Source organism: Loxodonta africana, chromosome 23 (assembly GCF_030014295.1).
Source record: "Loxodonta africana isolate mLoxAfr1 chromosome 23, mLoxAfr1.hap2, whole genome shotgun sequence".
NCBI classification, from domain to species: Eukaryota; Metazoa; Chordata; class Mammalia; order Proboscidea; family Elephantidae; genus Loxodonta; species Loxodonta africana.
Window position 1 is genome coordinate 77,139,546 of NC_087364.1, and position 13,508 is coordinate 77,153,053.

The 13,508-nt window shown below is 40.2% G+C and overlaps 1 protein-coding gene across 5 annotated transcripts in view; it reads right to left on the reverse strand.

Annotated features, from left to right (window-relative positions):
* The window catches only part of IFT80 (intraflagellar transport 80), a 154,696-nt gene that overhangs the window by 82,563 nt on the left and 58,625 nt on the right, over positions 1 to 13,508 (reverse strand). For all 5 annotated transcript variants that reach the window (XM_064275663.1, XM_064275664.1, XM_064275662.1 and 2 more), the window contains one exon: positions 12,549 to 12,686. In XM_064275663.1, coding sequence (XP_064131733.1) covers positions 12,549 to 12,686 — 138 coding nt within the window. The remainder of the gene's footprint in view (positions 1 to 12,548; positions 12,687 to 13,508) is intronic.

Consider the following 13,508-nt stretch of genomic DNA (forward strand, 5'->3'; position numbering starts at 1 on the left):
AAAAAGCTGGAAGCAACCAAGGTGTCCATCAACAGATGAATGGTTAAATAAATTGTGGTATACTCACACAATAGAATACTACGCATCGATAAGAATAGTGAGGAATCTGTGAAACATTTCATAACATGGAGGGACCTGGAAGGCATTATGCTGAGTGAAATTAGTCAGAGGCAAAAGGACAAATATTGTATAAGACCACTATTATAAGATCGTGAGAAATAGTATAAACTGAGAAGAACACATACTTTTGTGGTTACGAGGTAGGGAGGGAGGGAGGGTGGGAAAGGGTTATTTACTGATTAGTTAGTAGATAAGAACTACTTTAGGTGAAGGGAAGGACAATATTCAATACAGGGAAGGTCAGCTTAACTGGACTGGACCAAAAGCAAAGAAGTTTCCTGAATAAACTGAATGCTTCGAAGGTCAGCGGAGCAAGGGCAGGGGTTTGGGGACTATGGCTTAAGGTGACTGCTAAGTCAACTGGCATAATAAACTCTATTATGAAAACATTCTGCATCCCACTTTGAAGTGTGGCGTCTGGGGTCTTAAATGCTAACAAGCGGCCATCTAAGATGCGTCAATTTGTCTCAACCCATCTGGATCAAAGGAGAATGAAGAACACCAAGGTCACACGATAACTATAAGCCCAAGACAGAAAGGGCCACATGAACTAGAGACTTACATCATCCTGAGACCAGAAGAACTAGATGGTGCCCGGCCACAACCGATGACTGCCCTGACAGGGAACACAACAGAGAATCCCTGAGGGAGCAGGAGAATAGTGGGATGCAGACCCCAAATTCTCATAAAAAGACCAGACTTAATGGTCTGACTGATACTACAGGAATCCTGGTGGTCATGGTCCCCAAACCTTCTGTTGGCCCAGGACAGGAACCATTCCCGAAGACAACTCATCAGACATGGAAGGGACTGGACAATGGGTTGGAGAGAGATGCTGATGAAGAGTCAGCTACTTGTATCAGGTGGACACTTGAGACTGTGTTGGCATCTCTTGTCTGGAGGGGAGATAGGAGGGCAGAGACGGTTAGAAACTGGCAAAATTGTCACGAAAGGAGAGACTGGAAGGGCTGACTCGTTAGGGGGAGAGTAAGTGGGATTATGGAGTAAGGCATATATAAGCTTATATGTGACAGACTGACTTGATTTGTAAACGTTCACGTAAAGCTCAATAAAAATTATTTAAAAAAAAAGACAGCTTTTGGTCTTGTTAATTCTTTCAATTGTTTTTCTATTTAATTTAGTTCAGCTCTAATTTTTATTATTTGTTTTCTTCTGGTGCCTGTGGGTTTCTTTTGTTGCTCTCTTTCTATTTGTTCAAGTTGTAGGGATAATTCTTTGATTTTGGCCCTTTCTTCTTTTTGGATGTGTGCATTTATTGATATAAATTGGCCTCTGAGTACCGCTTTTGCTGTGTCCCAAAGGTTGTGATAGAAAGTGTTTTTATTCTCATTGGATTCTCTGAATTTCTTTATTGCATCCTTAATGTCCTCTATAATCCAGTCATTTTTGAGCAGGGTATTGTTCAGTTTCAAAGTGTCTGATTTCTTTTCCCTGCTTTTCCTATTATTGATTTCCACTTTCACGGCCTTATGGTCAGAGAAGATGCTTTGTAACGTTTCAATGTTTTGGATTCTGCTAAGGCTTCCTTTATGACCTAATATGTGGTCTATTCTAGAGAATGTTCCATGTGCACTAGAAAAGAAAGTATACTTGGTTGCTGTTGGGCGGACTGTTCTGTACATGTCTACGAGGTCAAGTTGGTTGATTGTGGCATTTAGATCTTCCGTGTCTTTATTGAGCTTCTTTCTGGATGTCCCGTCCTTCACCGAAAGTGGCGTGTTGAAGTCTCCTACTATTACTGTGGAGCTGTCTATCTCACTTTTCAATGCTGATGGAGTTTGTTTTATGTATCTTGCAGCCCTGTCATTGGGTGCGTAAGTATTTAATATGATGATATCTTCTTGGTATATTGTCCCTTTAATCATTATATAGTGTCCTTCCTTTTCCCTTCTGATGGATTTAACTTTAAAGTCTATTTTGTCAGAAATTAATATTGCCACTCCTGCTCTTTTTTGATTGCTGTTTGCTTGATATATTTTTCCCATCCTTTGAGTTTTAGTTTGTGTCTCTAAGTCTAAGGTGCGTCTCTTGTAGGCAGCATATAGACAGATCTTTTTTTTTAATCCATTCTGCCATTCTCTGTCTCTTTATTGGTGCATTTAGTCCATTTACATTCAAGGTAATTATGGATAGGTATGAATTTAGTGCTATCACTTTGATGTCTTTTTTTGTGTGTTGTTGACAGTTTCTTTTTCCCACTTGATTTTATGTGCTGAGCAGATTTTCTTTACATATTTTCCTTTCCTCATCTTTGTTGTTGTTGATTTTGTTTCTTCTGAGTCTCTAGTTTTCCCGTGTATTTTATTTTGACTAGTAGGATAGTTTGTCTTCTTTGTGATTATTTACCCCTATTTTTCTAAATTTAAAACTAACTTTTATTTCTTTGTATTGCCGTATTTTCCTCTCCATATGGAAGGTGTATGATTACATTTCTTATTCCCTGTTTATTATTTTAATGTTGTCTTCTTTTATATAATAACATCGCTGTTACCCTGTTTCGGACTTTTTGTTTTTTATAATCTTGTTTTGTTTTTTTGGATTTCCCTGTCTGGGTTGACTTCCGTTTGCTCTGCCCAGTGTTCTAGTCTTAGGTTGATATCTGATATTACTGATTTTCTAACCAAAAAACTCCCTTTAGTATTTCTTGTAGTTTTGGTTTCATTTTTACAAATTCCCTAAACTTGTGCTTATCTGGAAATGTCTTAATTTCACCTTCATATTTAAGAGACAGTTTTGCTGGATATATGATTCTTAGTAGGCAATTGTTTTCCTTCAATTTTTTAAATATGTCATCCCATTGCCTTCTTGCCTGCACGGTTTCTGCCAAGCAGTCTGAGCTTATTCTTATTGGCTTTCCTTTGTAGGTGATTTTTCATTTATCCCTCACTGCTCTTATAATGCTCTCTTTATCTTTGTTTTTGGCAAGTTTGATTATAATATGTCTTGGTGACTTTCTTTTAAGATCTACCTTATGTGGAGTTCGATGAGCATCTTGGGTAGATATCTTCTCATCTTTCACAATATCAGGGAAGTTTTCTGCCAACAAATCTTCAACAATTTTCTCTGTATTTTCTGTTATCCCTCCCTGTTCTGGTACTCCAATCACGCGTAGGTTATTTCTCTTGATAGAGTCCCAAATGATTCCTAAGGTTTCTTCATTTTTTTTTAATTCTTTTTTCTGATTTTTCTTCAAATATATTAGTGCCAAGTGATTTATCTTCGAGTTCAGAAATTCTAGCTTCTACTTGCTCAATTCTGCTCCTCTGACTTTCTATTGAGTTGTCTAATTCTGTAATTTTATTGTTAATCTTCTGAATTCCTGATTGCTGTCTGTCTATGGATTTTTCCAGCTTATTAAACTTTTCATTATGTTCCTGAATAATCTTTCTAATTTCTTCAGTTGCTTTATCTGTGTGTTCCTTGGCTTGTTCTGCGTATTGCCTCATTTCCTTCCCGATGTCTTGAAGGGTTCTGTATATTACACTTTTGTATTCTGCGTCTGGTAATTCCAGGAATGCACTTACATCTAGAAGATCCCTGGATTCTTTGTTTTGAGAGCCTGTTGAGGTGATCATGGTCTGTTTCTTTATGTGACTCGATATTGACTGTTGTCTCCGAGCCATCTGTAAGTTATTGTATTAGTTTATGTTTGCTTACTGTGTCATAGCTGCTTGCTTTGTTTTGTTTTGGTATACCGCTATGGGTTGCTTGAGTGAGCTAGCTTGATTATTTTCGCCTTCGGAGCTCTGGTGTCCTGTCCCCAGCTAGCAAGAGCTGTTATCAGGTATATCAGTCTAGGAGTCCATTCAGTTTTCTTGTATGAATTCAGCTCAGGTTTCCAGGTAGCTGATCATCAAGTGTGTGGTACAGGCTCCGTCCTACAGTCTTAGAGGGGCAGGGGTAATTGGTATATGTACCGTTATCCGATTGCAGCAGGGGGTCACGCTCTGAACAAGGCAGGGGGCTGAGAACCGATCCCTGAGTGTCTCTGAGGAAATTGTGTCTCTGTCCCTTACAGCATGCAGGTGGGTGGGTTCTTCAGACGGACCATGGGCACCCAAAGTTTTTGGTTGTAAGGACTGGGAGGTACCAGTTATCTTTTGACCACTGTTGTGGGTGGCTGGGTGACCTGAGTGGAGCTACCAGTCCTTAGGTCCCTGATGTGGGTAGATGAGGACCTTGTTCAATAGGCAAAGCAATGGCAAACGTCAAACACCCACCTCTCCACTGCACAGCTGAAATGGTTGGAGTTTGCCAACACACAGGTCCATGCAGAAGGGAAAGGTACTCAAGGTCCACGGACGGTTTATGCCTAGACAGGAGCCATTTCTGTCCTGAGCTCCCCCGGTTAGTAGAGCTAGCAAATTATCTTTTCCCCCCAATTGCAAATCTTTTCCTTCCCCAAGGCCGGGAGGATGGCTTTAGGTGCTCAACAGGGCCTATCTCAGGCCCGGGGATTCAGCCGCTGAAGCTGGGTTGGGGATGGAGGTGGGGTGCGGTAAAATATACACAAGTACTTAGCTTGTGCCAAGAGCGGCGTTCTTCTCAGGTTCCGGAGGTGTGAGTAGGCTGTGTGGCTGGCTGCTTCTCCCTAAGGAAACTGCAGCCGAACGCTAGTACCAGCCCACCACCGCCGCCACCGCTCCGGGAATGGTGCCTGAGGGCTCCCTGCGATTCAGATCTGGTAACTCCTCTCCACTTCTGAACAGTCTCTTCCTCCCCCTGCCCCTCAGTTTGTTGTCTGAGCTTGCCTTTGATGCTCAGGGCTCCCAGCTTATCACAAATATACTTGTTTCACTTGTTTTTTCGGATCTTTGTTGTAAAGAGGGCTCATAGGAAGTGTCTGTCTATTCCGCCATCTTGGCTCCGCCTCCCTCCCCGGGGGCATTTTCATGGAGCCCTGGAGGCACAGTGGTTAAATACTCCGCTGCTAACCAAAACGTCAGTGGTTTGAATCCACCAGCCACTCCACAGAGAAAGATGTGGCAGTCTGCTTCCATAAAGATTACAGCCTTGGAAACCCTACGGTGCAGTTCTGCTCTGTCTTCTCGGGTCGCTGTGAGTAGGAACTGGCTCAACGGCAATGGGTTTTGGGTCTGGGGGCATTTTCACTTCTTTGATCATTTGCTCATTTTTTCAGCTCCAGAATTTCTATTTGGTTTCTTTTTATAATTTCTAACTCTTTATTGATATTTTCTATTTGTTCAGACATTGTTCTCCTGGTTTCCTTTACTCCTTTGCCCACAGTTTCTTTTAGCTCTTTGAGCGTATTTAATACTGCTGGTTTAAAGCTTTTGTCTAGTAAGTTCAATGTTTGGGCTTCCTCAGTTTCTGTTCTTTTTTTCCTGTGAATGGGCCATGCTTTCCTGCTTCTTTGTATGCCCTGTAGGGAAAAACTGGCTAGGGAAAACTGGGACCTTGGGACTCAAAGGACAACCCAGTGGTGAGTTCCATGGGCTTCTGTCTTGTGTTTATTTGCCTGTGTATCCTGGTCTGCAAGCTAAAGCAGCCCATGTTCCAAAACACCAATGGGCACAGGCCAAATAAGAACTAAATGAAGCCCATTCTCTCTAGCCAAAGGACCAGGTTGCCAGGGAAGCCCTGCAGGACAGGACATAACCACCCTATTTTAGGCACACACCATAAAACAAGCCACGGTACTCAGTGCACTGGGCACTGGGTGCTGTTGAGACAGTGAGATGGAGCCCTGTCAACTACTCCCACCCTGCACCAAAGTGAGCAAGGGCAGTGCCCCCCCCTCCCCACATGGTGCTATGGACCACCCCAGTTCTGTAGTAATGAAGCAATGGCCCTTCCTAATGGGCACCAAGAAGATCTTGGAGTGGGGCCCTGTTTATTACCCCTGCCTTGCACTAAATGACAGCAAAGAGGCAGTGCCCAGTCCCCTCTCAACAAGAAAGTGGGCAGAGGATTATGGACAGGATGGAGCCAGAGAAAGGGATTCTTTAAACCTATATATGAAGTCCCTGGAATGCTACCAAGCAGCCTATGCATGAAACTGACCGGAATCTACACAGCAAAACTATGAAAACTGAACTAAGGTGTGAAATGCCACCTAGATTTCAAATTTGCTGCTGGGTAGAAAACAACCAGGAAAGGCCAGAACAGTACTGCAATAGCGTTGAAAACTAAGTTGATATTTAAACTTACAATCCACAAAAGTAAGCCAGGACATGAGTTCTGAACCTATAATGGTAAGTCCCTACTAAAATATAAGATTTAAATAGAAACTACAGTCTCATAATATTAAAAATGTCTAGAATACAATAAAAAATTATTTGTTAATTCCAAAAAACAGAATATTCTCAACTCAAATGAGCAGAGAAAATCAGCAGACACCAACACTGAGTTGCCATAGATGCTGGAATTATTTCATAAGGGCTTTCAAGCTCCTGTCATACAAATCTGGAAGACAGGCCTGCCAATCTGCTTCTGAAACGTCATAGCCTTGGTAACAACGTGGAGCAGCTCTACTCTGCACACTCGGGGTAACTATGAGGCAGAACTGACTCGATGGCAACTAGCAAGAACAACATCATAAAAATGCTCTCTAACGCAATTACAAACACTCTTGAAACAAATGGAAAAATAGAAACTCTTAGAAAAGAAACAAGATATAAAGAAGAATCAAATGGAAATTTTAGAACTGAAAATACAATAACCAAAAAAAACAAAATCACTGGATAGATTTAAGAACAGAATGATGACAAAGAAAAGAATCAATGAACTTGAAGACACATCAGTACAAAATTATTCAATCTGAACAACAGAGGAAAAATAAATTGAAGGGCAAAAAATGAACAGAGCCTCCAGCACCTGTGGGATTATAACAAAAGACTGGGGTCTCAGAAAGAGAAGAGAGAATGTGGAGCTAAAAATACATTTAAAGAAATAATATCTGAAAACTTCTGAAATTTGATGAAAGACATAACCCTACAGACTCAGGAAGTTGAGAAAATCCAAAGAAATTCATGCTGAGATACATCACAATCAAATTTCCGAAAACTAAAGACAAACAAAAAACCTTGAAAGCAGCCAGAGAGAAATGAGGCACCACGTATAGGGGAACAACAACTCAAACAACAATGAATTTCTCATCAGAAACCATGGAGCCCAGAAGGAAGTGATATAACATTTTCAAATGCTGAAAGAAAAGAAATGTCAATCCAGAATTCTATATTCATCAGAAATGTCCCTCAGGACCTTCTCAGATAAAGAAAAACTAAGAGAAGTTGTCATCAGCAGACCTGCTCTGAATGAACTGCTAGAAGAAGTTCTTCAGGTAGAAAGTAAATGAAAACAAAATAAAGAAAGAGCAACAAAAGGAGTAAATGTCTACATAAATACAACAAGCTACTATTCTCCTCGAGTATTTAAAGTTATGCTTGATACTTGAAAGCAAAAAGTATTACATTGATGTGGTTCTCAATGTATGTAGAGGTAACATTTAATATCATAAAGGAAGAAAGCATAAAAGAACCTAATTGGTGGTGAGGTTTCTACATTTATTTCTATTAAAGTGGTAAATTGTTGATAACAATCGAATGTGATAAGTATATATATTTCAATCTCTAGAGCAACTAAGACAGGCATTTCATTTCATTGTTCATGGGTTCACCCTGAGTCAGGAGCAGACTCAAAGACAGCTAACAACATACAATAATTAGTTTGGAGTAATGTACCTACAGAAAAAAATAAGAATTTCTGCTTTTTCAAATATTCATATCACTGATAAAGTTACATATTTGCACAGTAAGAAATGCATTCAAAACAAAAGCTAAATCTATCATTACCAGCTTCCATGCAATCCAGCTCCTTTCCACCACTAGAAACATTTCTTGGAAAACAAAACAAAATAACATTTTTCTAGGCTTAATACTTTGATAAGCAACCTGAAATTTTATACGATCATTCTTTGAAGCTTACACTAAAATAAACTCTTATCCTATTTCTGTCAAGGAAGCCTAGATAAGAATTTTTAATAAAATGGTGATTAAGAAACACTACACTCAACTACAAATTTGTGACTATCTCTCTACTAAATAAAATCTGTAGACAATGCTGTAGATCAATCCTGAGGACCAGATTCCTATAATAACTAGCACTGATATCCTTCCACAAAATCTGGTCTTGGGTAAATGATTACTATTATTAATTCAACAAATGAAGACTAAGGTGCGCCTGACCCAAGCCATGGTTTTTTCAGTCACATCGTATGCATGTGAAATCTGGACAATGAATAAAGAAGACCGAAGAAGAACTGATACCTTTGAATTGTGTTGGCGAAGAATATTGAATGTACGTACCATGGACTGTCAAAAGAATGAACAAATCTGTCTTGAAAGAAATACAACCAGAATGCTCCTTAGAAGCGAAGACGGTGAGACTGCATCTCACATACTTTGGACATGTTGTCAGGAGGGATCAGTCCCCGGAAGAGGACTCATGCTTATAAAGTAAAGAGAATGACCCTCAACGAGATGGACTGACACAGTGGCTGCAACAACGGGCTCAAGCGTAACAACAATTGTAAGGATGGCGCAGGACCAGGCAGTGTTTCATATATAGGGTCACTAAGAGTCAGAACCAAGTCAACAGCACCTAACAATGCCTTTAAGTCTTTAAGCCACAGCTCAAACGTCACTGCCTTTAGAAAGTATTTCCAATCAATGCCTGCAGGCAGAGTTAGGCTCTGTGACACCTCACAGTGCTTGTATAAGTCTCCTGTACAGCACTATGGTACAACCAGTTCCCTTCTGTGGCCTTTTGCCCTCGGTTTTTAAAAACACAATTTAGAGATTTCCTCCAAGTAACTGACAACCCTGAGATGCTGGTCTGGCTAGGCGGCCTACCCAGTAACTAACAAAGGAGCATATGGACTGGCTTATAAAAGCCCTAGAACACAGAGGCTCAGGTGGGGCTTCCTCGCTGGTGAGAACATTTGTTCTCAGGAGGGTCATGCATCCCTGGGGACATGGAAGCACTGCTGGAATCCCTCTTGACCTCACCCTATTTGTCTCTTCTTTGTATCCTTTCTGGTTATAATAAATCTGTGACTATACATGGATACTCTCCATGAATCCTGTGAGTCACTACAGGGAATTATTGAACCCACAGGGGCAGAGACGGCCCACAAGGGCCGGTGTCTGCCTGTTTGGCAGTCTGAAGGACCGTGTCCTTTTAACTTGTATGCTCTGACCTAGCCCCAGGTGGCTAGGGATGAAAGAGAGAAGGGGCCAGTTGATCTAAAATGGAGGGAATTATATGAACTCCCAAGCTTGCAGCCAGCACCCTGACCTAGCCCCAGGTGGCTGGGGAGGGGAGAGAGTGCTGCTTGGAGTGGCTGGTAACAAGGATGGAGAAGTGGGAAGGTGAGGACTGGATCCATTTCCAGGTAGGAACGGGACTTATGCTGATGCTTACCATGAAGTTAGCAATAAAGGTGGGATTTGCCCACCGTGCCCCCATCAATGCAAACACTTAACACACTGTACTGTAAGTTTTAAAGTCTGATTCTCTACCAGTTGTATCAACCTGAGTGACAGTCTTTACACCTTTTTCATTATTCTATCCCCAGGTTTTCAAACACTGTCTGATGAGTAGTATGCATTTAATGTCTATTGAGTGTATTAATATATATTTAAAATATCAATCTCGAGCAGGAGATCAGTGGGATGCAGACCCCAAATTCTCACAAAAAGACCATACTTAATGGTCTGACTGAGACTAGAGGAATCCCGGTGGTCATGGTCCCCAAACCTTCTGTTGGCCCAGGACAGGAAACATTCCCGAAGACAACTCATCAGACATGAAAGGGACTGGACAGTGGGTAGGAGAGAGATGCTGATGAAGAGTGAGCTAATTATATCAGGTGGACACTTTAAACTGTGTTGGCATCTCCTGTCTGGAGGCGGGATGGGAGGATAGAGAGAGTTGGAAGCTGGCAAAATTGTCACGAAAGGAGAGACTGGAAGGGCTGACTCATTAGGGGGAGAGCAGGTGGGAGTACGGAGTAAGGTGTATATAAACTTATATGTGACACTCTGACTTGATTTGTAAATGTTCACTGGAAGCTCAATAAAAGTTAATAAATTAAAATAAATAAATAACTAAATGAAAAATGTAAAAAAAAAAATTACTATGCTCAGAACAAGTCTAAATTTCTTACATATTGAAGATTAGATGCTAAAAAAAAAAATGGGATAATAATACCTACCTTTAAGATTGTGAAGATGCAATGAGATAATATACATACATATAAAGGGTATATAGCACATTCCTGGCATATGGTCAATGTTCAATAAATAGAAACTATATAAAAAAAAATTAATCTCAATTCTCAAAAAAATCATTACATTCTATTCAGTCTATTCAGATGAATGTAGTAAAAGCAAAATTCTTCTAGAAAGTTTATTTTTCTAGAATATTTAACATTCTAAAAAAAGACTTGGTGCTTAGTGAGGTAAATCTTTAATTCAGTTACTCAGATCAACCTATTGCCCCAGTTTGAACTTAAAATATTAACATATTTCCATCTAAATAGCAAACTAAAATTATTATGCTTAAAGTTATTAATAAATTATACAGTATCTACTATTTTGTATAGATAATAGGTATAGAATAATTAAGCTATGGGATATTATAAACTATCTAGGGAATCAAAAATAATATACATGAAAGTAAAGTACATAAGAGCATAATAAATTGTGAAGATGGGACTACATATTTTATAGCATTGGGATCACTGGTAAACAATCAGAGGTAAAAGTTCCTAAGTGATGGGATGATTTGATCTAACATCCTGAGAAGAGACCTAGGGTGAGGAAAAATTAAGGAAAAAAAAAAATGAACTATGAACTGCCTATAAATGAGATCAACCTTGAAGGCTGGGTAGAACTCAGTAAGTTTAGGACAGAAGTGAGAGCATTCCATGAGAGGAGAACAGGACCGAGGACATTTGTCAGGGTCAGGAAAGATCCAAGAGCCAGTGTCCAGCCTGACTTGGGCACAGATACTCATCAGGGAGTTGGGGGAGAAAAGACTGAACGCATTTCATGGCACCAAGCTTCAGAGGGTTTCCAAAGCCAGACAAAGAACCTTATATTTTATGTGCTAGAAAATAAATATCCAGAATACTTAATACATCATTAATAAAGCTCTAAAAAAGTCTAAGTTAACTGTCTTATTTTGTATTTGAGGAAAATGAGCCACAGTTACGTGATCTCTTCGTAGCTAGGAGGAGTAGAGACAGCCTCGCTCACGATGCTGCTGCTTCTGGGGCATTGCAGACAGTGGAGAGTGGGGAGAGGCCACTGAGCTTGGCTGTCTGCCTAGGTTCTAAACAGAATTTGTATGAAGTATAGCATATTCTCTTTTGAGGAAAAATTCTCACAAGTATTTATTTATTTATTTTTTAATAATTTTTATTGTGCTTTAAGTGAAAGTTTACAAATCAAGTCAGTCTGTCACATATAAGCTTATATACACCTTACTCCATACTCCCACTTACTCTCCCCCTCAATGAGTCAGCACGCTTCCTCCTTTCAGTTCTCACAAGTATTTAAATATGAATTACTGACAAACAGAAAGATGTCCTTTGGTTCTAAAACAACCATATTTTTTATAATTAATTCCTTACCAAAAATATGCAACTAAAATTATTTTATGAAACATGTTGAGAGTAAAAAAAAAAAAGTTTAAAACTACACTCTCCATATTGGTTTGGCATAAATTTTAATACTTTATCCATCCTTCAGAATCATGTTCAAAATAAGTACCTCCAGAAAGACAAACCGTGGAGAACATGCCTGTTCTCCACACTTAAAGAGTTCATGTGGTCCCATAAATCTGGAACTGACTGAACCAATGTATTAAGAAGACGAACAAGAAAGATTCAGTCAGACGCATTCGCTGAAAACGCTTTTTAAAGACTGAGGACCACACGTGTTGCGCGTTCCACATTTACAGGGCCACGCGTGTTGCGCGTTCCACATTTACAGGGCCACGCGTGTTGCGCGTTCCACATTTACAGGGCCACGCGTGTTGCGCGTTCCACATTTACAGGGCCACGCGTGTTGCGCGTTCCACATTTACAGGGCCACGCGTGTTGCGCGTTCCACATTTACAGGGCCACGCGTGTTGCGCGTTCCACATTTACAGGGCCACGCGTGTTGCGCGTTCCACATTTACAGGGCCACGCGTGTTGCGCGTTCCACATTTACAGGGCCACGCGTGTTGCGCGTTCCACATTTACAGGGCCACGCGTGTTGCGCGTTCCACATTTACAGGGCCACGTGTGTTGCGCGTTCCACATTTACAGGGCCACGTGTGTTGTGCGTTCCACATTTACAACAGCACATCTGTGGCTGCTCACCACGGTAACTTACCCCAGTTTTATCACACAAGCGTAAAGTGTGAAACGATCCAACAGCAAATAACTCTCCACCTGGAGCCCAGGCAGCTGAGGTGATAGGGTGCTCGTGAGGTTGTGAGCTGTACAGCAGGCGGCCATAACTGTCCCACACCTACAAAAGCAAGTAATTCTTTTATCTTTTCTAACAGCCACCACATTATTACAAACAAGTTTGTCCTCTAGTAAAGTATCGAGACTTAGAAATCATCACTTTAAAATATTAGTAATTAAATACCTTTACTTTTGTTTTTGTTTTATACTCTTGTGCAAGGGGAAAAAAAAGTAGTGTTCCTTGAAACCTAATATCTCAAAAAGAATACATTTTATGATAACACCATAATTTTCAGATTTTACTAAATCTTTCATTAAACATAAAATCTACCCATTTTAAGTCCTTTTAAATTTAATATTTAAAAAAAAATCAAGAAATGAGCAACAGGCTTACTATTTTGCCAAAGAAGATATACGAATGGGCAACAAACACATGAAATGATGCCTGACATCATTAGTCATTAGGGAAATGCAACTCAAAGCCATAGGGAAATGCAACTCAAAGCCACAGCGAACACCATTTCACCTCCAACAGGATGTCTATCATCAAAAGGACAGGAAACATTGACAAGGATGTGGAAAAACTGGGACTGTCATCCATTGCTAGTGGAATTGTAAAATGGTACAGCCACTGTGGAAAGCAATTCCTCAAAAAGCTAAACAAACATTACCGTATGACCCAGCAACTCCATTTCTAGGGACAGACCCCAAAGAACTGAAAGCAGAAACGCAACAGATACTTGCACAGCATGTTCACTGTGCCCTCTTCACAATAGTTAAAAGATGGAAACAACCTAAATATCCATTAATGGACAAACAAAATGGGACAGACATATGCAAAAACACAGCATTACTTAGCCATAAAGAGAAATGAAACTCTGAT